The 25,590-nt window shown below is 45.8% G+C and overlaps 2 protein-coding genes and 1 non-coding gene across 3 annotated transcripts; 2 read left to right on the top strand and 1 right to left on the bottom strand.

Annotated features, from left to right (window-relative positions):
• Positions 1–1,533: 1,533 nt before the first annotated feature.
• On the bottom strand, positions 1,534–2,576 carry LOC135393495 (dnaJ homolog subfamily C member 9-like). The gene has a single exon (XM_064623904.1). It carries the CDS (start codon positions 2,448–2,450, stop codon positions 1,689–1,691), a length of 762 nt encoding a protein of 253 aa, XP_064479974.1. The 5' UTR covers positions 2,451–2,576; the 3' UTR covers positions 1,534–1,688.
• A 227-nt stretch (positions 2,577–2,803) lies between these two features.
• On the top strand, positions 2,804–24,933 carry LOC135391901 (serine/threonine-protein kinase SBK1-like). Its single transcript, XM_064622440.1, has 5 exons — positions 2,804–3,062; positions 18,860–19,009; positions 20,688–20,876; positions 21,491–21,670; positions 21,901–24,933. Exons 2-5 carry the CDS (start codon positions 18,884–18,886, stop codon positions 22,489–22,491), a joined length of 1,086 nt encoding a protein of 361 aa, XP_064478510.1. The 5' UTR covers positions 2,804–3,062; positions 18,860–18,883; the 3' UTR covers positions 22,492–24,933.
• Trnas-gga (transfer RNA serine (anticodon GGA)) lies at positions 24,161–24,232 on the top strand. Its single transcript has one exon. It is a non-coding gene; the product is annotated as a tRNA-Ser (tRNA).
• Positions 24,934–25,590: the final 657 nt, after the last annotated feature.

Raw genomic sequence — 25,590 nt, 5'->3', positions numbered from 1 at the left:
ATTAAATACCATGTATGCGGAATAAACGGGTTTACATTTTGTAACATTGATTTTTTTTTTGTGGGGATGAATATTCCCAGCAGAAGCGGAACCGGTTAAAAACCGGTATGAACCGTTATTTTTTTGCTCCGGAGCAGAACCGGTACCAGATCGTTTATGATGTAACCGGAACGAAAAACGTTTCGGTTCGACACCCTGGCAGAAAGTCTTCTCGAATACAATTGAACGGGCCCTCGCTTATAGAAACGCAAGTGGATGGCACTTACCACACTTGTATAAGTGCACAGCGGCTTTATAATTGTGTTCCGTGAGTAAATAAAATATACGAACAAGGTTCTAGCTAACTTCCTGAAAAACTGTGAAGGAGGCTACTAGTATGCCAGTTGGGATCCGTTCTACCAGTTCATTTGGTTGAACTTGTACGAGGCATTGCAGGCACGAAAAAGACTGCGTAGGGCCCTCATTGCACATGTGTATTGTGTCTCTGGAACCCATACGTAGCTACACTGGTGGGAGGTTCTGGATTAGCATGGTGCATGACGTACAGGACCTGTTTCAGACATTGCAACTACACCAGTACAGTGGCTGCAAATTTCTTTAATATGCCAGTCATAAAAAAAGTCGGGCAGCGGCAGGAATCTAGCCACGCTTCTCTCCATTGCTGGTCCCGTGCACTAACTACTACACTACGCTGGCACCTGCTTTCCAGCGACTTACCATGGGGCCTCAATCGGCTGATGCTCAGACGCTCATTTTCTCCTACACACACATGCAACATGAGGATGAGGCAGTGACACCTGGCGAACATGATGAAAAGTAACTGTTCTCAGGCTGAAACACCAAGCCTCGAAGTGCCTGAGGACGTGAATAGCAAGAACATGTTCTAGGCACCTCCTTGGAACAGGGAGATAGAAATGGCCAAGAGATTGAACCTGGTGCCGTTAGTCAATCTCAGCGCTTGTGGCTGGTTTTGTAAATTAATTAAATCAATCTTCGTTTGTCCATTAAAAGTGGTTACGAAGGCACCGTGAAGGACACCCACCCCACCAGCTCGAGTGGCTCAGTGGTCGACCGAAATAGCGGTGAAAAGACGCAGGGCGACACCTAGTGGGGAACAATTGTCCATTTGTCAATAGTGTTACATGTCCCCAGCACTCTATGGGCCACCTGTTCGCGTGGCTCAGTTGTTAGCATATGCTTGCCATGTCACGTCAATAGTGGGATGTACCCGGGTTCGAATCCCTCTGCCGGCTGTGCTGTCTGGGGTTTTCCTTAGACACTTTAAGCCATATGTCGGCACAGTTCCCTTAGAAGTCTGTCTAGGACGCACATTCCCCCAGGGCATCAGTCGTGACATTGCCCACCTGTGTGAGGCAGACTACGACGAGCTTTTTCACCACCACTACCTCTTGCATTACGTGGAAAATGTGTGTTCGTGTATCATGTGATACAGCTTACAAAACTAGCTGGGATGTTCGAATAGTGGGCAAGCAGCACTTGGAATGCCCTTTTTAAAGTGACACTCGTGAACCATTCTTTGTTCAAAACTTTTATAAACCCCTAAAAGTATTGTACAGTACACGGCCATGAGCTCTTATGCGTGCATGAGCCTGTGGATATAAATAGCACTAAATGAACAGTCTGGAAGCCAAACTGAAACAATGTGAGGCAGTGTGTTTCAGCTTTGCTCACTTTGAACCTTTCTTGCTTTTCTTGGGCTTTGGTTTGCAATACCTCGCTTCCAGAGATGACATTAACCCGTCAAAAGCAGCCTCACGACTTTGTTGTCTCTGGGCAATTATCTGGTGCAGTGACATACCGTCACTCAAACCCCGGGCAGCCAATTCCTCGTCAGCTTCTTTGGCTTCGTTGGCGTAACGGGCTTTTCTGGCAGCGCGCTTACGCTTTGACTCCTTGGTGAACTTGGGAAAAGCTTCTACTTCACCAGCATCAATCATATCCTGCAACATTTGTCGGTAACGACCTTCATCCTCGAAATCATATCCGATAAGACAGTCTGATATCAGGTTAAAGTCGCCTTCAAATCTCTCGTAATGCGCCTTGAGGTCCATGGCTTCTTCCGGAGAACCCTGGTACTCCTCCAAATACTTGCAAATGTCTTCTGGTGTGATTTTTGGAAACAAATGACGCCAGTAGTCTGTCCAGTCCCTGTCGCTAAGAATCGTATCTTCGTCGTCAACGGCACCGGTTTCATCGTACAAACTGCGCTTGTCTTTATCGGATAACACAGCGTGGATTTTTCCTAGAACCTGAAACTTTTTGGTGGCTTTGTCCTTCTCGGCATCGCTTACACGGTCTGGATGGATTAGAAGAGACAAGCGCCGGTAAGCCTTTTTGATGTCGTTGTTTGAGGCTTCTTTCTTTATGGTGAACGCTTCATACAGGTTTTGAGTGCCGAAGAACGCTTCACAGTCTGATAATAATCCCATCTTACCAGCTGAATAACGTGAAGTAAACACCACACTGACAGCTTTCCCGCTAAAACAGAGACAGGATAAAATATGCCTGGATATGCTACTGGATTGGATTCGATTTCTTCTTCGACTAACGAGCTCAAAATCCACCACGAAAAGAAAGTTCTCCTTCTACTTCGAAGTAATATCCGACAACAGCCCATTGCTGTCTTAAAGTTTCGCAAGTTAACATTTGAGGAACATTGAAGTCAACTGAAGAAATCGAATAAATAATATAAGTACATCTCCGAAACAACAGAAAACAAAACTGAACACGCAACGTCATCATGACGTTCACTGGCTTGACGTCACGGCTGTGACGTCGGGAATCTTTCTGCTTCCCGAAAGAGCAGACGACCGTTCACAGCGTGATCAGCTTTCTGTTGCGAATGGAGTACAATATCCGAGCTTCGTATTTCGCGTGGTTTTGCGTGCGTTAGGATCAGCTTGGCGAGCTTACTTCGAAAATTACGGGTTGCATCCACGCTTGCGACGCAGTGGTGCGTTGCATAGCCGACGGAGTTTTCACGGATTAGCATTATATAGAGTTTTCCCATCATCAGCATTTAAGAAGAGGTACTCGAAAAGGTGAGATTTGTTTTGCATTTATCTTCACTTGCATGCACCCGCAAATACGACGTTGATGGGAACTTGTGCGGCACAACCTCTGCTGCGGGAGGGCAGACTAGTGCGACTATTTTTAGACACTCGAACACTCCCATGCAACAACGCATCCGTAGTAAGAGTAGTAACGTCTGTGGTCGATCGAGTATTTTGAGTTGCTCTAAAATTGACGACACGTTTATTCATGATTTGTTGCGTGAATGTACGAAGCAGAACTTTGGCAGATGACAGAAGGCGTCAGTCAGAAGCGATGAAGACGACAGTGAGTGAAATCCGCAATTGTAATATTGTTTGTGATGCTCATCCGTTATTTTAGGGGTACATTGTGGCTTGTGGGAAATTAAAGCTACGAAATAGCTGCACTGATCACACAGTGATATTTATTCCATATCAGTGATTTCCCCAGAAGTTCACTGCTGGGGGGGGGGCGAGCTTTCAAGGGGGGAGGGGGGGGGCGGTATGCTTGGTTAAGGTTCCACTTACGAAATTTTTCTTAGACACGGAAAGAATCGTGGCACAATGGTGACATATCTGCACAGCTTTCCTGTTTTAGTTGTACATGTTATTACGTTAGAACACAGTACAGTAGAATAGAGATTCATTATGAATGGCATTTGAATATTAAGATGCATAATCACGTGACCGAAAAGGAAAAAAAGAACTAGCACCTTGTTTCACGAAGCTCAATGAATACCTATAGCAGCCAACGGGGTAAACCTTAGACGAAAAAAGCAGAATCTTGTTGAGTTGGGCGCCAATGGTTCTTAATGATCCATATTGAGTTTGCTTGCCCGCACGCATGTTTGCTCGTATATGCACGCAATATATGCATTCAACAGTCACCTTCACATGATTTTGGACATACTATGCATGGTGTGATCATCTGTATGACGCTGTGGTCCTACAGTCCAAGTTTGACAGTACAGAATGTAATTCGCTGCGCCTGAGAAATTTCAGGGGGGGGGGGGGTCGCAAGAATGCAGGGAGGGTGTACACCCCCCTGAGGGGGGTGTAGGGAAATCCCTGTTCCATATCAATCAACGCCACAGAACCGCCTGAGAGAAGCAGACACAAAGCATTGCAGACGACAGTAACAAAGGAAAGCATGATGCACTTGTAAAGCCTCAACTTTCGTTCTTTTTATGAGCATGTTACAGACAATTTACGAGATGAAAGTAACTATTTGCGTAGCTCTACGGTCACAAAACAGATCCGTTATTCAGGTGCTGGGAAGATTCAACGCTATGTACGTTTCAGAAACCTTATCAGGTCAACATATCCTGAATGATGACTAAGACGGGATAAAGAAAGGTTGTCCCCGCGGGGATATTTCTGGCAGCATTTCTTCAGTGCTTGTTTAGAGACTGACAACCGTGTCAAGAGCGCATCAGCTGTTTTTAACCGTGTTTATCGTCATGGTAACAGTTGATTTAGGACACTTCCTGTTTCATAACGTTCCAAAATTACTGGAACCTTTTTAAACGACTGAGGATACTCATTCAACGGACATCGCCATCGTAAGTGGGGTGACAGTATTATTATTTTTATTTTGCGTATAAGTTCAAAACAAAGCGTTTTTCGTAGGGGTGAATTTGTTATGTTATCTCGTGCAACGTGCGACCAGCCGAGCACACCTCAAGTGCTACCATGACAGAAAGTACGATTCCACGCGAGCTGGAAGAGCTGTACACGCGAACTGTTTTCCGTGCCGCCAGCCAAAGAACACATAGTGCACGCCATGCTTCGCTGCTCGAATTTTCTCGAAATTTCAAGCCGGGCTCGAAAATGCGCTCTGTGCAGAAACAGTGTAACTTTCTTCTTTGTTAATTAAACTCTATTCAAATAGAAATGTTTGTGCATGCGCTTACAACCTGCAAAAACCAATGGCGATCTTATACCCTCCGACCCTATTGAAAGCGAACATAAGAAAATCCATAAGAAAATGTTTTTTGATGTGACATCAAGGTTTCTTGATGTGACGTTATGAATCGTGAGGATTTTCTGTTGTTACATCGGGATCTCGTGTCACTACATCAGGATTCCTTGATGTCCCTGAAACCATCAGAAAGGCGTGATATGTGTTTTAATGTCACACCAGAACCTTCCGAGGTCTCATGATGCCACATGAAGGCCCCCTGGACCAGCATCAGAAAGTTCTGATATTTTTTCGTGTCACTTCAGGACTTCTTGATGTAGCATCAAGAAACATCAAAGCGTTGTGGTGTCACATTGTGTGGCATCAAAGTATTTTTATGCTCTTCGCAAGAACATACATCGCGAAAAGTAAAGAAGAAAAGAAGGCATAAAAAGAAAAGAAATATTTGTTTTACGTTTGCCACATGTTTAACGCGCCGCATTCTGCCGCAGCGTGAGTTTCTTTGTCCTACATGAGTTTTTTTTAAGCCGAATTCTTTTTAAAGATGCTGCAAAATATAAATTCCAAAAATGTTCAGAAAATGTGCTCTGGTTGTTAGCATCTTTGTCATTTCTTGTCTTTTACAAAAATATATTCAGAAATTTGTTTGCACACATGTACTTTTCAGGTCTGCCATAGTCATAAAACTTTGAGATACAGACAAACGACACGGACAAACCCAGACGGAACAAAACTTGCCCGTGGTGTACCTGGGGATATCTTTTCCCGGAAATTCGGATTTCACTGGGAGACAGACATTTTTCCGACGGACATCCCCCACATCTCCGAGTGGCCACGGTTTAGACTTCCCACAAATTCCCATAAATCCTCACAAGAAGTTACACGGACTTACCTGTGTACATGCTCAGAGCCCCGTATTTCTCATTATTATTGATACTGTTCTACTGAGTTGCTGCGTAAGTGGACAGATTCTTACTAGGCCTGTAGGCGTTTTTTTTCTCTGTCATTTTGTTTCAGCTTCGGCCACTGCATCTTTCTTTCTCTGTTGCTCCTCTTTGTTTGTGTCTCGTATTTCCGTTACGGACAACGAGCACGAAGCTGTAAAAAGCAAAAATAAAGACGCACAAATATAAGCTCTTAGAACCATGAATATCATTTAGAAAGGCAGTGGGCGTGCCTTTCCAAAGCGAAAACAGATACTATATATTGCTTGTTTCGCGAGCTTCCACAAAATCGAGAGTCCTGTTTGCCTGCGAGTCAAACTAAAGGTTGAGGTGGTTAAATTTAATGCGATTGCGTATACCAATGACACTGGAGTGAAGAACAGCTTGGCGTGTTACCTCACTATGACCATCGTTTGCGTCTCTTACTGCTTTCGGTTCGAGGCATTCAGTTGGTTTATCGGAAGTCGAACTCACGCCGCGACGCACCTTGCCACTTTCCTCTCTCTGCTTGGATAATGCTCCACGTAACATCCCGTCAGTGACCCTATTCGGACAATTCATAAAACGTCTGTTCCGGTACATCCTGCGGATCTACGGCTATAGGGACATCCATCCATGTCGCTCCCAGAGATGTCCGCCTGACATTCATTTCAGGACATGGACGTTGGGATCTATTTCGGACGTCAGCAGGAGATAGTGTCCTGTCTGGGGAGTAATTATTTCTGATACTTCAACTGTCAACCCGACTCCCGATTTGAAATTAGAAATAAAGAAATTTCAAAATCATCACAATCACGAGTTCAGCACCCTTTCCGCTACCTGTATTTGCGGCGGATTCTAAATAATTAAAGGTGCGAACATACTTGTTTGACTATCTGGTAACATACATGTCCGCCTACTGATTCCAAGGCCGTGTCAAGCATGGTGTCAAGGCACGAGTTGCCTGGACGCGTAATCTTCCGCGGCGTCCCGCTCGTTGATGGTAGTCAACGTCGTGCTGAAGACTGGCAGGTGGTGGGTTCGAATCCTGCCACCGGCTGTGCTGTCTAAGGTTTTCCGATGTGTTTTCCGAATACTTTCCGGGCGAACGTCGCCACAGTTCCCCCTGAAGTCGGCTCAGCACGCATGCTAATACCCTTTCCCCCACTCCTTCCTGCTGTGCTCTCTCCATCTGTCCTCTCTCCATCTGTCCACGTCTGTAAGCCACTCATAGCCACAGTTGCTTCGCGGCATTAACTCGGAATAAAAAAATCATCCGTGAAGTACGTCGATTGCGGTCCGCTGCGTGCCGTGCGCATACTAAAGATCCGCCAAGGTGGGCAAAAATCCACCGGCCGACAACTGCGGAGTTTTCGTATAACGTTGTCGGCTTTGCGCACGTTAGTGACAGCATGGTGGTTCCGCGCAGTGCGCAAAGTTCTGTGTATGTCTTGCGCGTGCGCAGAACAACCCACGCTATCCCTTGTGTACGCGCAAAGGCGATAGCGTGCGTCTGTCTCACTAGTTCGTCTAGCGATGACTATAGTACTATCGCTAGGTGAACTCACGATGGAGGCAAAGCCATAATAACTTCCACGAATAACTTCCAACACGCACTGGGGTAAAAACCCCGCGTAATTTGTCGCGCTGTCACAGAACATAGCGGGTGACAATCTGAGGCGACAACGCGTCGAAAGTAGTTCGTACACTTTTTGGGTTAAACAGGAAACGACGTCCTGTGACCATCATGTTTGCCGTTGCATGTTTGCTCCATGATGTTTGCACTTTTTAAGAACTCTGACAGATTTTGCATGATACACCATTCCTCAGGGGCAACAGCTATACTTTCACTTGTGCCATCTAGTGTCACTGTCTTCTAGCGAAACGTTAAAAGTAGTCTAAACCAAGCTGTTAGTATTGGCAGCCGATTTTGAAAGCTTATTCGACTCAAAATTGCGGCCAAAAGACGCGGGGCGACACCTGGTGGGAAACAATCGTCCATTCGTCGAGCAACAGTGTTACATGTCCCCAGCCCTCTATGGGCTGCCATAGCTCGCGTGGCTCAGTTGTTAGCGTGCTGGCCATGTCACGTCGAGACTGGGAGGTGTCCGGGTTCGAATCCCGGTGCCGGCTGTGCTGTCTGGGGTTTTCCCTAGGGTTTCCTAAGAAGGGCTTTCAGACACATGTCGGCACAGTTCCTTTGGAAGTCGGCCCAGGACACACATTCTCCCAGAGCGTTAGTCGTGACGTTGCCCACCTTTGTGAAGTCGACAACTGCGAGCTCTTGCATTAGCACCAGCACCACCTTTATTGGCTAAGTTATGGCCGTGGGCTAAGTAGCCGGCTTCATGAACAGATTTTGAAAAGTTTGTTCAAACGAGATAGTTCATATATTCGGACATAGATTCTCGCAAAATGCAAGAACACTGGTACATCGTGGAAATGAGTTACAGAACTGTCAGCAGAATCACCATGAGAGTCACCTACGCAAAAATGTACCACGTCCGGCGAGCCGGCGTGGTGACGGTAGCGGTCCACAGATGTCGCTGTACGCTCCCATTGTTACTGGCATGTTTATGTTCGCCGCCCTGCATGACGGGAATTGCGGAGTTCGTGTCGGGTCTTAGACACAGGGTTGTCCGTAATATTAAATCCGAATTTTCTAAAAGAAACTACGAGGTGGATTTGAACAAAATTTGTGGCGTTTGTAAACTGAGCACCCAGGCTGTCAAATCTTCCAGCAGCATAAAATTGTTTGCCTGCTGCTTTGCAGTACCTTTAAGATAAATGAGTTTATTTACTCGTTTATGCTTCTGTTCACGTTCCACCAGGTTTTATTCTGCCAACATAGCGAGAGCGTTGTTCCACATTCAGAACGATTACGTCTTTACTCGTTTTTAGGACGAAGCAGGAGTGACAACTGTTTGAGTCCGCGAGTTTGAGTTTAGTATACGAGAGTTCGCATCAACATGATTGCGACAGCGTAAGAGAACATAGACAAGAAGTACTTATAGACAACACGAACACTCTTGAACCCGTCATTGCTCTTATCTCTCTTTCTCATAACTGCATGGTAGGAGTTAGTCTAAGTAGTTAGTTAGTCTAAGGCTGTCCTGGCTGCACATGAAATGAGAGAAGTCGCGAAATTTCTGGTTTGGCAAAACGCCAGGGTATTTGAAGCCTCGACAAGATCACAGTAAGGAACTGACGCGTGGAGTAACCTAGTAACCTAGTTAGAGTTACATTTCACAGTTAATTTAACAAACAGCGGTAACTACTTACAGTTGCGACTCTCTTTCTTAGACAAGTACCTAGTTACTGTTACTAGTTACTGCAAAAAGTAACTTGTTTCAGCTACAGGTAACCTGTTACAGCTACCCAAGACCGCTCTGGAGTTGCTGCTTAACGCGCCCAGTGCGTTGCCTTCGAGCAACTATTTGTTGTTCTTTTCTATTGCGGGCTCTCTCCGTGTCTCTGTCGACGCCCCCGGAGTTGCTGTAAACATAGAAACAACACTCTGCGCTTGCGCCGAAAGTAAATAATTCGCTCACTCACCAGCAGAGTTCACCTACGGGCACAATTGTTTCTCTCTCGCTCTCTTTCGTCTCATTTTATCCCTCATTCCCTCTTATTTTAACTCGTAGACCTTCCGTTTTATTCCCTCGCGAGTTTCTTTTTTCCTCTTCTTTTTTTCTCTCTCATTTTTACTGCGACGTGGCTCAAATTTTACTTTCGTTTTTGTTTTGTTTTTTTTCTTGCGCGACTTCGCGAAGTTGGCATCTCGGCGACATGTCACTGCTGCCAGGACACGGACGGTAAATCCAACGGAAAGGAGGAGAATTGAGGGTCTAAAACAAAGCCGGGGGCAGGCATATCACAAGCTCTGCACGTGATTGAGGTCTGAGAGATAAAACTAGTAGAGTTTTCAACCAATGATTGCAGGAAAAGGCGCAGGAAGAGAGGAGGCGTGTACGTGTGCCGTGGAGTCACGTGGTTGCGGATCGTCCAATTAAAGACTGCAGACTACATCAAGTTCCAAGACAACAGCGGCGTGACAGGCGTGGAAAACGATAACGACTGTTCGTTATTGGAAGTTATAAAAAAGGGAGAGTTCTTCTGACAACTATTTTGTTACACGAAGCCCATTTATTCTCCCTTTAATATCGCCAGAGGGCACACGTGATTGTCCCACCTCGAGGCGTCATCAAGCAGAGCAAGCCCAAGCAGCACAATGTACTGAAAGTCAAGTGCAATGGGGGTGGACGGATAGGTGGAAGGCCTTGAGCAGACTGGTGAAACTAAAGCACGTTGATAAGACACATGCCGTTCACCCCTATTGCACTCGACTTTCGGTACATTGTGCTGCTTGGGAGCGCTTTTTAACTCTGTAAACGTGTCGTTGCACGGAAGGGTGACATAGCATAATTTCAGAAACCACATAGAAAAAATGGCAACTTCGTTCACATCGTAATCAATCTACAGACTTCATTTTTCTGCTGTAAGAAACAAATGAACATGTGCTCACTTGTATTACCCCCCCCCCCCCCCCCCCCAATGAACTCCAACAAATTCTCACTCGGGCTTCAGTACGTTTTGGCAGTCCAGCCAACTTTACAGGGGCATTTAATGAGCTGTTCCGCAATTTCGAAGTCCTTTTCTGTTTCTTTTCTCTTCTTTTTCTGGTCAGACGTTATATAGCGATCATCTTTGTATTTATAACTGTGCGATCATTTTACACCGGTGCGTTCTACGTTTATAAATTGATAATAATCCTCAAAATAAAAATTATAAGAAACACAGAAAGAGAAAAACGTCGAAAGAAAAATAGCAGATTATGTACACGAGCGTTTTTCACGTCTTACAAGTTGATCTTTACTCTGTACTTCTTACATGAAGCACGCGTGACACGCCTTTGCTAGGCTTACGTGGAAATGTCAAATGTATTTAGGGCGTATAAAACCGTTCTACTTTTAGGCTCGCGATCTGACAGGTGGGAGGGATTCGTGAAAAAATGATAACGGTATGATGTAGGCTTTCAAGCAGCGAAGATTGATCGAAGTGCCTGCGTGTGGGTGTGCTTGGAAATGTGAAGGGCATCTATGACGTACTAGACGCTCTTCCGATCCAATAGCTAGTCGAAGGGCAAAAAAGGAGCGCCCTTTTTAAAAATTTTGCCAATTAGAAAAAAAAAAAAAAAAGAAACGTAGGACTCCTAACCGTTCTGACGTGAACTCGAGTACAGAAAATGAACACGAATGCAATACGAAGCAAAATGTAAGCTCGCTCTGTCGACTTATGCTGGTGTGCCTTGTGGTGTGATTCGTAATAACATTTATAATAATAATAATAAAAAAAAAATCTACGTCATTTTCGTTGAATTCTACCACGCTGAAATCGATACGTCAAGAACTTTCCCATGGCCTTCTGGGTGAACTGTGACCAGTTTCGTGTTTGGTTTTCTTTTTGTTTGTCTTTATATTTTTCCCTTTCTTTCCTGGGAATAGCAAGCCGTCGTAGCGGTGGCTAACCTTTCCCTTCTAATTTTTTATATAATAAACATATCCCCCCCCCCCCAATGCAGGGCCCACGCCCGTGTTCCGCAACTTTGATCGCGTCCTTCAGAATCTATGCTTTTCGTTTTCCATCAATCTAACGAAGCACGCGCATTTCCAAAAATAGCTCCCTCCGTGCCAGAATAGCAGAATAACATTCAGGAATAGGAATGGCTAAACGTGTCTCTGCCAGTCTTCAGCTTCCGATAGGAAACACATCAATACATCCACGTCTCCGCATTTTCCTTCCCAGCGCCAACGTCCCCCCCCCCCCTCCTTGTCCCAATACGAGAATAACTCCCTCGAATATATACAGCGAGGCTAAAAATATCCCTCCTGAAAAGAAGCTTCTCCTTCCGATATCTTTATTTCCTCGCCCCCTTCTAGACGTTTCCTGCGTCAAAAGCGGATTCTCTCCTTAATTCCCGGACCCCCCTTCTGCAAACATAGAGAAGGAGATCGGCCGAGCCGGACTTCGTCAGCTACTTCTGCGACCGCCCACCAACATTTGTAGGTGGCGCTGCATTTCGGTTGCTATTCTCGGAATTCGTCACCGCCTCTTCTCGAAGTACTGGATCAATATATATATATCTTGCTGTCTCTCCCTCTCTTTAAAGACATTCGTGCAACAGCGGGTTGGCGAAAGAGGAGGAAAGGGGAGGAAATGGGACTTTCGCTAGAAACACCGCATTTATTCCTCCATCAATGAATCGTTTGTATAGCCGTGGAGATTAGCTTAGTTGTTTCGGCAGTCAATCGTCCTGAATTCTGACGCGAGTTAGTGACGTCATGGCTGAGAGAGCCAATGGGAAGTACGCTCGCGTCATGCGCGATAAAGAGAGAAAATATCACCGCATGTACAGTTGTAGGAGGTCGCTTTTGACGTGTGGTTTCATGCGACGTAGATAACATTTTGGTAAATGAAACGTGACCTTAGTATTTCGTGAGAAGTTAATGAGGTGAGTTGGTGAATAGCTGATGCTGTTCATTAAGTCCGTAATGATGAAGCGATATGTCCCCCCCCCCCCCCCCCCATGAGTTGATCGATTTCGCCAGCGCATATGCCGTTTTCTCAAAGTCGATAGCGTTTCCTGGTAATGGCGCCAATCATGCGCATGATCTTCTACAGTTAGAGCTTTCTTTATATAGTAATGTAATTGGGGTAGATTTGCACGTAGGGCACAGCCTTTTTTTTTTTTTTTGCGTCACAAACGAGCAAACAAACAAACAAAAACATGTCAGCTATTGATTCGTGTGTAAGGGGTCACAGCACGAGTTTTACAGCAGTATTATTACGAAAGTTAACTCTTTATAATGTGATTATTAAAAAAAAGTCATACCTCGGTGTACGCGAAGTCTACGTACATTCGAGCGCCTGTAAAGGGTACTTCGCAGCAATATGAGCCTTAGTAAGGTGGAGCCGACTTTACAAAAATGTGTTATGCCACATGGTGCAATACGCTCTACGCGCATCTTCGCACCTACACCTTAAAGTTTCAAACGATAGTTCTTGGGAGACACTCTGTATAGTTTAATAGGGGAATAAACTATGACTTTCAAAGCAAAAAGAAAGGACCTCAGGAAGTGAATGTTATCCTTGGAATGTATATTTCCATGTACTGGCTTACGACTTCGGTTTTTAGTTTACGATGTTCCTGGGCAACATGTTTGTGTGAAGTGTAAACAGCCTTTCGCCGCTGCACCTAAATAGACGGCAACGGGGTAGCGACCGAGTAAAATGTGTCTATTTTAAAGCGCTGCACCCTGAAGGAAGGAAGGAAGGATATGCTTACATCTCTGCGGCACTGCTTGAGGGTTGATCATTAGCCATCATTTTACGAATGCAAATAAAATGTAAACAACACAAGGACAACACGTAGCTCGTGGATTTGGGTAGGCTAGGAGTCCCACGTGTTGGCACCTTTAGCGCTAGTGAACAGCGTGAACAATTTTCGCGTTGTTCACGGGGCAGTTCCTACAGAATAGTTCCTTCTTAACTAGATGTGCCTCTGTAACATACGATGGACGCGTAATTTATGTTAACGTGAACGCCAGCGGGAATACTCTGGTGATTTTAATTGTTTATTTTAATTATAATTACCTTGAGGCCAGCGCAGTATTAAATTTGTCCTGTATACCCAGGCGGAGGCGAGCAACGCTTGGCTCAGACAGAACCTCATTTCCACGCTAAATTTTCTACAATGGGAAATCGAATTTTTCGCCTGCGCTACGCCACGCCGTGCCACGTCAATAACCCCTAACGTCGTTTGCAGACGCACAGCTGACGCGCGATACAATGCGCTGTAGTCGGAACCCGAAAATGCCATTCCGTCCTGACCCATGAACTTTAGCGCGCGACACGTTGGAAAGGTGTGTCCCTCCTCCTCCTCGCAGAAACGGAGGGAGTGGGGGAGAGACACACCCCTCTTCCTCCTTCGCGCATTTGTTGGAAAGATGACGCTGTTCCGCGGAGAACATGCTCAGAATAGCTTCTCACTCCGCAGTCCTTTATTTTCAAAGCAGACGAACGAAGCGTTGAAAGCAGACGACCACCAGTAGATGCAAACAATATACGCTGTGTCGTCTGCTACGTTTTCGATGTACTGTCTTGGCTTGCCACGGCCAGATATCGCGTTTTATTAGTCGTTTTGCACGGGCACTTCTTTCTATCGGCAAGGACGGAAGGTCACGCTTTTAATGAAAGTTAATTAATATGAAATGCGTTTATTGGGGCACGTTTGTTAGTAATCCTGCCTGTTTTCGAAAACAGACGGACCAAGCATTGAAAGGAGACGACCACTAGTACCTGCCAACAATACGCTGTGTCGTCTGCTACGTTTTCGTTTTCGTCTCGACATTCCACGGCCAGATATCGCGTTTTATTAGTTATTTTGAACGGCCACTCGTTAAAAAATGACGAGCTATATGACAGTCACGCTTTTAGTGAAAGTTAGGTTACACGAAATGCGTGTATTTGGACGCGTTCATTAGTAATGCTGTCTGTCTTGAAAAGCAGACGAACGAAGCAGGGAGGGAGACAACCGCCAGTAGATGGCAACAATATGCCTTGTCGTCTGCTACTGGCGCGCAGGATTGGCTTGGAGAGATACCGCGTTTTAGTAATAGTACTTGAACTGCCTGTGCGTCAATAAGAATGGGAGATAATGACTCAAGCCACACTTCTAGGAAAAATTATGTTACATGAAATGAGTTTATTGGGGTAGATTTGTGTTTTAGTAAGTTAATTGCTGTTTTCTCTTTTTTTTTTGCATATGACGTACCGCATTAAAATGCAAGCAAGCTGGTGTGGACGGTATCATTTCATTGAGCTTGAGGAGGTGGTTAGGACATGGTCTAAAGTCCTGTCTACTTGTGTTTTGTGTCTCTGTCCCAACCAGCTCGTCAAGCTCGCTTAAATGCTACCGTCTACAGAACTTTTACGCCTCAACACGTCCAACTGCATATTATGCTGCTAGAGAACAGCAATTCACGAAAAGGCTATAAAAAGGAAATGGACACGAACCCTCCACCTACCGATACGTCAGAGGAGCTACCAATTACGCCAGTGACCCTCTCCCGGTAAAAACCTTTAACTTAACTTAATTTCAATTTAAATCTTTATCTCGAGTGGTTACCCAAAGTGTGGTTACTTTCACAGCACAGGTCTGTGACGTTTCAAGCACTGCTTGGCAGGCCATAGAATCTTGATAAATGCGTGTGTCCCACTTGTGTAGGGGGCAGCATGCGTTGTCTCAGGCACTGGGCCAAGTGAAGCCAAGGGAACGTCTAAGGAAGAGATTGTATCGGCGCTGTTCCACACTTGGAAGCACGGCTTCATTTGACGCTCGGCGGCGCATGTCTTTCATGATGCGCGAAACTGAAACGAACCACTTTGAAGGGCAAGGATGTCTGACCTAAATTATCCTCGTTCGTAGCGATGATATCTTAGCAGCTCCTCCAAACTCAGATTTTAAACGGTCACTGCAGGGTATGCCTTCTTTCCGCAGTTTGAGAACAGAAAAAAACATAGAAGGCAAATATGAGGGATGCCAGCGTTTTAATATTGTTTATTAACATACAGGATCAACAAGAATAATAATTTTGTTATCCTTGTAAAAGAATGACAAAGACCTTACACTGTACCATTACTGTAGAGTTCTCATTAGTTCCTATGTTACAAGTCGTAGACATCTTTAAAAAAAATGAGAAAAACAAATAGGGACTTCGACAGGATATGAGGAATGCTAGCTTGCCCAGCTTGTCCCGCAATTGACTTGGCGATAAAGTTAATCGGGATGTCTGCGTTATTTATTAGATTTGTTTATTAAATCGTATTGTATAGGCTATTTTTGAGAGGTAAACACAATAGAGAAAAAACGAAACAAGGAACTCATGAAGAATACTCTATCCACATCATGCAAACTTAGCTGAAGGCGTGAACCACCTGTGGGTCATCCGGCGAATTGAATTGAATTTGTAAGCCTAAGAAAGAGATGTGCGGTTCATGAAATCTCTGCACAATGCTCTTGTAAGTTGAATTACAAATTGAATTACACCAGAATTGAATTAAAAATTCAATTACATCTGGAACTACCATTAAATAATTGCTGAACAGTTCGCATTCTGTGAATCACTGTTCCGCCTCTCTGAATCTCAGATTGCGTATAGAGTTCATTTAAGTCATGCAACCCATTCATCTCCTCTCAATTACTCCAAGGTCATTCTGCACTACTTAATCGCGCGAAATCACCTAACTTACGCTGCATTCAGGAACCCCATTCAATACCGCTCTCCAATCTCCCCCATCTCGCCGTAAACTTTTCTAAAACTCATTTTGAGCTTAAACGCCTTTAAGCGCCGTTAACGATGCATCTAATTGAGTGAGAGTTCCTGCAAGCCATCCCATCTCATGGCGACGGTAGTCAGCTCGAATCAGTAAACTTTTTTTTTTTTAAACAGAAAATAGCGGCTCGGTGCACTTCTTTGATTGGATGTCGTGGCAGATTTAGGCCACACGACACTCAGGCCAAGGCACGTGCGTTAATCTAGATAATGGATATCCGTTCTCCTATACCCTCTGAACCACACCCTTCGAATGTACATGGCGGAAAAAGAGGACGAAGTAGAGCAAAAAATACGGGAAGAACAATGTCATGCACACCAGGAACTGACGCGCGTGTCATCCATCCTAGAGTTTCGAAGTTTCGACACCAGAGGTCTGCGTTAGTGTTGCACGCTCTATGCACGCTCTCAAACAGGATACTTCTCCTTTTGTGCGAAGGCCACGTTATTCATTTTTAGGGTTGGGAGTTTCAGGGAGAGTTGTGTTCATTAAAATGACGGGGGTTATGTAGGTATGAGTCTTCTGTACAGCACACGCAATGTCTGTATTACCTCGATGCTGTTGTTCTTCTGTACGTTATTCAGTTTACACTCTAAGCAGAAATGAGTGATGTTAATCATTTTGAGGAGTAGTTGCATTTTCATCACCGTTAGCCTCCTTCGGGACTAAGTCCCCACGGAAACTTACGCGAAGTTTGGGGACTGTTTGCAAAGACTGGGGAGTAAATTTCAGGGTCAGGGGACTAAAATGGGGACTAATCGTAACGTAGGAGGGTTAGAAGTTGTAATTGATCCCCAATTTACTCATTTTTTCGTAGAGCTTACGCTACTGTACCTAGAGAGGTAAAAACTTCACGGGGATTGCATGAACAATTTGTGAATGCCAGTTGCGGGAGTGAGACAATGTAGGAGGGACATGTGTGACGCGGGTCCAGCGACGCAAACTGAAGCGTGATTGGCGCAACATTCAGCGGGTAATGGCCTGCATTGTCATCAAGTAGAACAACTACCTTACTACTGGAACTATCAATACTGCTGGAACCCGAGCATCAAAGCGAACCGAAAACCGGAAAGAACCGTTATTTTTTGCCGGAACCGGACCGGAACTGAACCGAAAAGGCCGCCGCCATCTTGGAGCTGAACCGGAACCGAACCGATTTAGAAAATTTCGGTTACCGTTTCAAAACCGGTTTCAAGGCATCGAGAGTTCGAGACTGACCGTTTTTCATCTGACCTACCTTAATTGACCCAACCTCTTTCAAAAGTGATCGGTTCATGCGATAGTTTTTGCAACCCGAGTCTTCAATGCAAGTCGAAATGCATAGCTGGATGCCCGCATCGGCGAAGACAACATCGGACAACCGCGCCCTATAGTTTCGTTTTCCTGCATGGACAAGCGTTCTTCACAGCTTTGCGCACACAGCGTTATTCACAGCTTTGTTCGCAGCTTTGCGGCCAGCTAGGACATGGGATGAGAAATAAAATTTTCCTATCTTTCATACCGTTTATTTTAGGGCATATACCTTGTGCAATGAACCGGTTCGGAACCGATGTGTGTGTCCTCTTGAAGCTGACCCGGCACCGAACCATTATGCCTGAATCCAAACCCGAACCGAACCGGAAAATAATTCAGTTTGATGCTCTGACTGGAACTACTGGAACTACCAATGGTACAGCTCCGGTCAACCTTAATAATAACACTTAAAAAAAATGTGGTCTCGATCCCGAGCGCGTTTACAGCAACCCTTAGGGCCAGAGGAAATCTTAATCGAATAGTATTATTCTGTTTGTTCAACGCAACGATTTTGTTCACTTAACATTCCTCCAGTTCCCCAAGGGTGGCTGATATCGCGCTGGGAAATGAGATCGAATTTTCCCCTCTGTTATTATTAAGGATGACCGGAGCTGTACCTCGAGTTATTGATTGTGATGCCATTTGCCTTTTCGTAACTGCACCAATATTTGATATATCAAGGTGTCCGATGTCGGTACATTCATGAACATGAACATTGTGTGATGCGTAGAAAGACTGTACCACAGAAAGCTCGTGCCATAATTTAGCGCTGATGTTCCCTAAGGCACGGTTGTGAAGAAATCCCCCTTCCTGTTCAGTTTTTCTTTTCCTTTTCCTTTTCTTCTCTTCTTTTTCTTTCTTCTTTTCCTTTTCTTCTCTTCTTCTTCTTCTTTCTTCTTTTCCTTTTCTTCTCTTCTTCTTCTTTCTTCTTTTCTTTTTCTTCTCTTCTTTCTCTTTCTTCTTTTCTTTTTCTTCTCTTCTTTCTCTTTCTTCTTTTCCTTTTCTTCTCTTCTTTCTCTTTCTTCTTTTCCTTTCCTTTTCATTTCTTCTCCTTTCCTTTTCCTTTGCTTTGTTCTTCTCCTTTTCTTCCCGTTTCCTTTCTTATTTTTCTTTTCTTCCCCTTTTCTCCTTCTTTCTCCCCCTTTTCTTTTCTGATTTTTCTTTCCTTCCCCTTCCCTTTTTGTTTGGAATAGCAAGCCGACCCTCGTCTGGCTGACCTTTCCTTTCTTTTTCTTAATAAACATATTCCCCCCCCCCACTTCCTGTTTTTTCAGGAGCCTGAGGCCGGTCCGTCGAAGATGACGTCGACGGACAAGCAGAGACAGGCGAGCATCCACAAAATACGCGATCTGCAGCCACCTGCACTTGACATTGACGATCACTACGATGTGGTCAAGGAAATCGGCTCGGGTGATTACGGCAAGGTACGTCATACATATTACACACGGGCAACTTGCGGATCACGTCTAGGCCATTATCGACACTCTGAATGCTGACACTGCTTGTATCTGTCAATCGGTCTGGCTTCTACAATGAGATGGGCGTTTGCACCATATACATAGGGCCTGACTTTTTCGGGTTTTATTTTTGGCCAAATTCGGGGGGTAAATATCGGGTGATATTTTTCATTTGAAAATTCGGGTGTATTCAGGTTAAATCCCGTTACGGCATATTCTGTCGTCAGGAATTCGGGTGATTTTTTTTTGTTTAATAAAAATTTGTCTTAACATGTAACTAATGTTTAGCAATGTTATCAAACTTTATTTTAATGCACGCTTACGAGTGTGCCAGGCGACCCGGATGTGTTCGGGTAGATTCAGGGTAAACCCAAATTTTACAGATTTCGTTCGGGGGGTAAATATCGGGCGGATACGGGTTTAAGCCCAAAAAGTCAGGCCCTACATATACATAGGGAGTGACTTTTTCGGGTTAAACCCGATTCCACCCGGTTATTCCCCCCCCCCGAACTGACCTCCGACCAATTCGGGTTAAACCCGATTTCTCCCCGAATTCCAGTCACTATGCAATCTTGAAGTGACGTTTCCACTGAAGACGAACAAAGGTCGCCACGTGTAACGCATGTATGGGTCACTTACGTTACCAGCAATACACCCATGTGTGTAAACACTGTCTATGCCTTCGGGGATTACCGCTGGAAGGTCACGATCCCGCAAAAAAAAAAGAAAGAAAGAAAAGAGAGATTAGGAAATGACTTAATAGACAAGAGGAGAAAAAAAAACACCCGATAACACCCGAAGGTTGAATTATCGCCCGATTTCTCCCCGAATTACAGATTTAAAAATAGCGCCCGATTTTTACCCCCCCCCCCCGAATCTGAGAAAGGCATTTAACCCGAAAAAGACACTCCCTACATATATACCATGTGCTGCACCTAGGGGTATGTCTGCGCCGTGCGGGGGATCATCAGCACTTATCATGTGACACACTTCGCTGGTGATAGTGACAGATTTATACATCGCGGGATCTGCTTTCTATGCCCTCTCGGCTATGGGTTCCATATGTCTATACTATATATATATATCCATATTCTATGCTTGTTCACATATTCCATATATTGTATGCTTGAGTCTACATTCAATGAGTGCTCTGTGGGTCTATATTCCATGTCTGGGTCTAATTTCTATGGTCTATTCTATGTGTATATATTCTATGGGTCTATGGGCCTATGGGTCTACATTCAATGGAGCCGTCGCGAGGCGAGTTTGCGCCCGGGGCAGGGTAAATGTGAAGCGCCCCCCCCCCCTCTCTCACTGCCACCAGATGCTCTGTAAACAAAGAAAAGAAAACGCTCATTCGCACTGCGGAGATCGTAAATTCAATTCTCTTCATTCCCGCTTTATACTGTACAAACAACCTGCCAGGACCTGCCGTTCGACGCCTTCTCTGGCGAGGGCGCCCGGAGCAGCTGCCCCCCCCCCCCCCCCAGTGCTACGGCTCTGGTTCAACAGATCTATACATAAGCCTATTCCGTGCGTAGCTACCTTCTCCGTTGACAGCATGACTGTCAGCAGGCTGACAATACGGCTGACGTAACCTGTGAGAGTCGCCTTCCTTCTGAGTCACATGACGTTGTCTCTGCAGGTGATATTGGCAGTTCACAGGAACACCGGGTCACAGGTGGCGCTGAAGGCTGTACCACGTATTACGACAACGCTGAGGGACTTCCTCATCGAATTTCATTACAGCTACTTTCTGTCGCCCCACACCCACATACTAGACACCTATGATGTATGCTTCGAGACACCGGAACACTTCTACTTCGCGCAAGAGGTAGGTGGGCTGCATTACATAAACTGGCAAGAAACCAGCGATGTTAAAAGCACGGGCGCATTCGTTCCAGTCGATTTCGAACCTAGATTGTCATTTTATTCTGCGTGGACAACTGACCGCGGTATCGAAACTCCCACACGATATAGTGGCGCAGTTTGACCGTTACTCGATTGAATACATCACAAGAGCAGACGCCGGATGTTGAGAATATGCCGGAATTCCCTCTCTAAAAATAAAAAAAGAAAGAAAGAAACAGAAAACCAATGAGGGCGCGACCCTGAGAAAAGCAATGCCGCGGCTGTGCAGGCGTCTGGAGAGCGCCTTTCCTCCTCTGCGCGTCGCCCTCTCACTCCTCCGGTTAGGGGGTGACGTCACGCCGCCGGAGCCGCTTCGGCTGCAGAAGCAGCGCTGATGTTTAAAATTCGTCGATTTAATAGCTAAACACTTTCTGAACGAAAAGAAATAGATAAAAATAGCCAAGTAGATTGTCGGTCAATGCCCAACATAGTGGTATCGAATTCATCTATGAATATTCATCCATAGATGGATTTCCGGATTTCTCGCGCTTATCGGACAGTATACAACCCGGTGTAAGGGACGTTCTTGCTGCCTAGGTTGCACCATGTGGAGACCTCTGGCACGCAGTGGAATACTACGGTGGCATCGATGAGCGTGACTTGAAAATCGTCCTACGTCAGATCGTCCCCGCACTGGAGTTCATGCACAGCAAAGACCTGGTGCATCGAGATGTCCGAGCAGAGAACATTCTCATCTTCAGCAAAGACTTTACGAAGGTCAGTATCTGGAGCAGTCTCCAGACTAGCGGTACTTTTCAAGCACCTTATGACTTGTCCGAGTCTTGTCCCGCGTACTTCGTGCTGCGTCCTGTGCCCTTCTTTGCCCTCAGTCTGAAGGGAATGTTATCTTCCTCGAAACGTACATTAGATGACGGGTTCGTTATGTTCCAGTGAACAATAGAAGCTTGTTACGCTGTGATTAAAGCGCTTGTCTTTTGGATCCCAAGGTGAAACTAACGGACTTTGGCTTGACCCGCAAAGCGGGCACGCTCGTCAAGAAGCGTACCAGGTCTCTCCCGACGTGTCCTCCGGAAATCTGGGAAGCCGTGCATCTGGAGGGCTACACCATCGAACTGGGCTCTGACGTGTGGCAAATAGCCATGCTCATCTTCATCTGCCTCACCGCAAAATTTCCCTGGGAGAAAGCCGACATCACCGACACCCGGTTCAACGAGTTCCTGGAATGGCAGAAACGCAAGACGACCAGGACGCCGAGAGAGTTCAAGAGGTTCACACCGAGGCTACTGCGCATGCTCAGGAGGCTCATGGAACCGAAGCCTAGCAAGAGGTATCCGGTGACAGAAGTGAATAAGTACTACGGCGATAGGTGGCTGATGCTGAGGTCACCGCGAGCGTCCAAGGTGTCCGAAATTTGGGACACAATGCCCAAGGAAGAGTCAACACTCGGAGAGTTTTTGAGTAGCTACAGCGCGAGAGCCAGGGCCAGCGAAGGGGCAGGACGAGATAAGATAGCGCAGTGGATTATCAGCGGGAAAGAGAAAGAAAAGGAAAGAGAGAGATCGATTGACAGTAAGTGAGGGACAAGGAACCCATCTGTATCTGATTATTTAATTTATTAAGCTCGAAATTTTGTAGTATTCCTTGCGGAGAGATTTTAAAGATGAAGTGACGGATGTTATCTTATCTGAAAGATGTAAAAAGCTGATGAGGATATCTGTTTTTTTTTCTCTCAGTCGATATCTTGTTTGATATATGTTCAATGCAGCGGCGTAATTCCGTACAAGCAAAAGTGTGTTGATGTAACGGAGCTCCGGACGAGTGTTGAGCTTGTGCTTACGTACTGGATTCATGCTGCGGATACGACTCTGGCTACGGCTTTGGTATTGATTGCCTCCAATGAAGGCTATGGGTGCAGCTGTGGCCGGTGTTATCTCGGTGACTGTGAACTTGTCACGTCTGCGTGTGGGGGAAACATGGGATACGGCTTCTTTGACGCTTCATATCTGGTTGTGTGACATTTCTAGCGTGCCATCATCAAATTGTCGAGAGTATGCGTCATGGCTATGACTGAGACTCTGACTTTGGCTACGTGACCGCGAACGTGTGCGCGGAATAAGGCTACGGACGCGGCTATCGGACTTGCCTTCACCCGAGGCTATGACTACAACTGTGTCTACGCTGTTACTACGATGCTTTCTATTTATTACACCTTTTGTCTGACTGGGACAGAGACTCTTCCACTCCACCTGTAGCCAGACATGTGCCAATGAATGTTCCATTCGACTACAGCAACCAAGTTCCGGCGATTTAGGCTACGGCTTTTAGGCTACGGCTATGGCTTGTCTAGTGGACGACTGTAGAACTCCGCGACGCGCTCTGCTCGGGTGCGACGTTGCAATAGAAATCTGTGTGTGTAAAGTGATGTTGCAGTTGGTACATAGTACAAAAAGTGTTCCGATATTTATTGAAGATGAGATGAGAGTATACACCTGGAATTCGTAGGTTAGCATAGCTTCACAACAGCACCTCAAAGTAATTGCTGAGTGTTAGTTAATTGTACGCTCGCTGTCGAGGATTTTGTAAGTCTTTAAACGGTGTGAAGCCATCAGTGTCTTTTTCTGCACATTTTTTTTTTGAGCACCATATCCTATAACGTTGTATTTTTTGTGTGTCTACAGACAGTTGTGATCTTATCTGGCAAATCATCTATCGCTTTTAACAGGGTCATATCAGTGCCGTGGAATATCTGTTTGCCTTTACTCGAGAGATTAGATAAACACACCGCTTTATGAGGAAATGGAAGGGGCAGACATTTATATGCAGACAACACCAGTGGATGTCACTAGGGTATGAGTCACCCGGTGCGAGATCTCTCTGCATCAAACCCCCTCCCCAAATAATGGCATACAATAAATAATAGTATATCATGCCGCATGCAGAAAAAAAAACAAAAACACGTGCTCGCCATGGGCTCCTCATGCTGTTTTTGGCGTCATTCCGCCGCAGAGAAACAGACGAAGTGGCGGTACTGTGCGCCGCGTCACCCCCTTCGGTGTGGACCGCACCACTCGCACCCCCGTAGTGACGTCACTGAACAACAGAATGCTCCATCTGCATTGGATAACTACTGAGCATGAATGCAAACAACTCAGGGAAAAGAGGTGCTGACGCCAGGAATCGAACCTGGGTCTTCTGATTTCCGGCTTCCGGTACTTGAGGCACTCAATGGCTCCAGGGAAACGGCGTGCTGGTGTGGTGTAGCGGTTAGCATATCTGACCGGAAATCAGAAGACCCAGGTTCGATTCCTGGCGTCAGCACCTCTTTTCCCTGAGTTGTTTGCATTCGTTAATTTCTGGGCGTTTGAGGCTTACTTGTCTGTGTCGTCCCTAATTGTTGGCTTGCCTCGGCCAAATCTCGTTGTTTACTGAGCATGGCTTGCCGGCAAGGGTTAACTTTTATAGGTCGCTACCCTGTCTTTTGCTCTCAAGGTTCCCAGATGAACTTGACGCGTACTTCAAAGTTTCCAGAACAGGACGGGCCGTTGGACATGGTCCTTCTTTACAGCCTCACATGTTTTTGCCTTGAAGCGTGACATCTTTGGAACCTAGAAGACTCTGACATATCAAACGCACGGGAAAATAGATAGTTTTAGTACATCGCACGCTACGCCTTTGCGTACCTAAGGGATAGCGTGATGGTTCTGCACTGCGCGTGCGCAGAATCACTAACGCTATCCCTTATACGTACGCAAAGGGGACAGCGTACGATGCACTAAAACTCCGCATCATTACCGATATATTAACTGCGCATGCGTAGTTGGTACTGCACCTTTCGCGTTTCACACCCTTTGGAGGACAGACGTAAGGGCAAATATTTATTCCACCAAGAAAAAAAAATCAACTCTTTTGACGTCACCACCGAGATTTGTACATTTACAGGAACACCGACCTCTTTGAGGCATTTTGTGTGTGTGTTGGGAGGAAATAAATATTTGTGAATAGCAGTTTCTCATAATCTACCACTGAATGATTCCCTCCCGTGACCATCCGACGTATCGTCCGAGGGCAACCAGACTTTCGAAACTCACAGCGATCCCACAGTGCGTGAAAAACGCCTGTTTTCCAAGTACCGGCGACTTCCGACTCCAGCCTTCTCTATCCACTTATCTCAACAGGATTGTCTCAGATAACGCTTTTATTAAGCCGGATGTTCCTTCTTAGGGCCAGTTCTCACTTGGCGACGCGGCGTCGTGAGCGGGCGGCGGAAATAGACACGCATTTCCGGAGTCAGGAGAGGAGAGACGTCGAGCCAAAAGAAAACTGCCATGCCGAACTTCTTTCACGACGTCGGGGCGAGAGCTGCCGAGAACGACAGCTGGCGACCAATTAGGTGACAGAGAAAGGCCACGCCTCCTGATTTTTCGCCTGCTTTGGACGACGGAATGCTACTGTGGTGGGAACATGAAAATCGCGCGCGCTGACGTGGCGGCGGAAATGCGCCCCTGCTTCCGCCGCCCGCTCACGACGCCGCGTCCGGACGTCGCCAAATGAGAACTGGCCCTTATGGTCAGAGACGAAGCGTCCGCATTTTTCCGGGTAGGGGGCGTTGGTGATACAGCTGCGCCGCATCCGAGGTAGACATATAACCGCACCATTATGGCCAGTTCTCACTTGGC

This window comes from Ornithodoros turicata, chromosome 4 (genome assembly GCF_037126465.1).
Source record: "Ornithodoros turicata isolate Travis chromosome 4, ASM3712646v1, whole genome shotgun sequence".
NCBI lineage: Eukaryota > Metazoa > Arthropoda > Arachnida > Ixodida > Argasidae > Ornithodoros > Ornithodoros turicata.
This window is presented reverse-complemented; position numbering and strand designations above follow the sequence as displayed.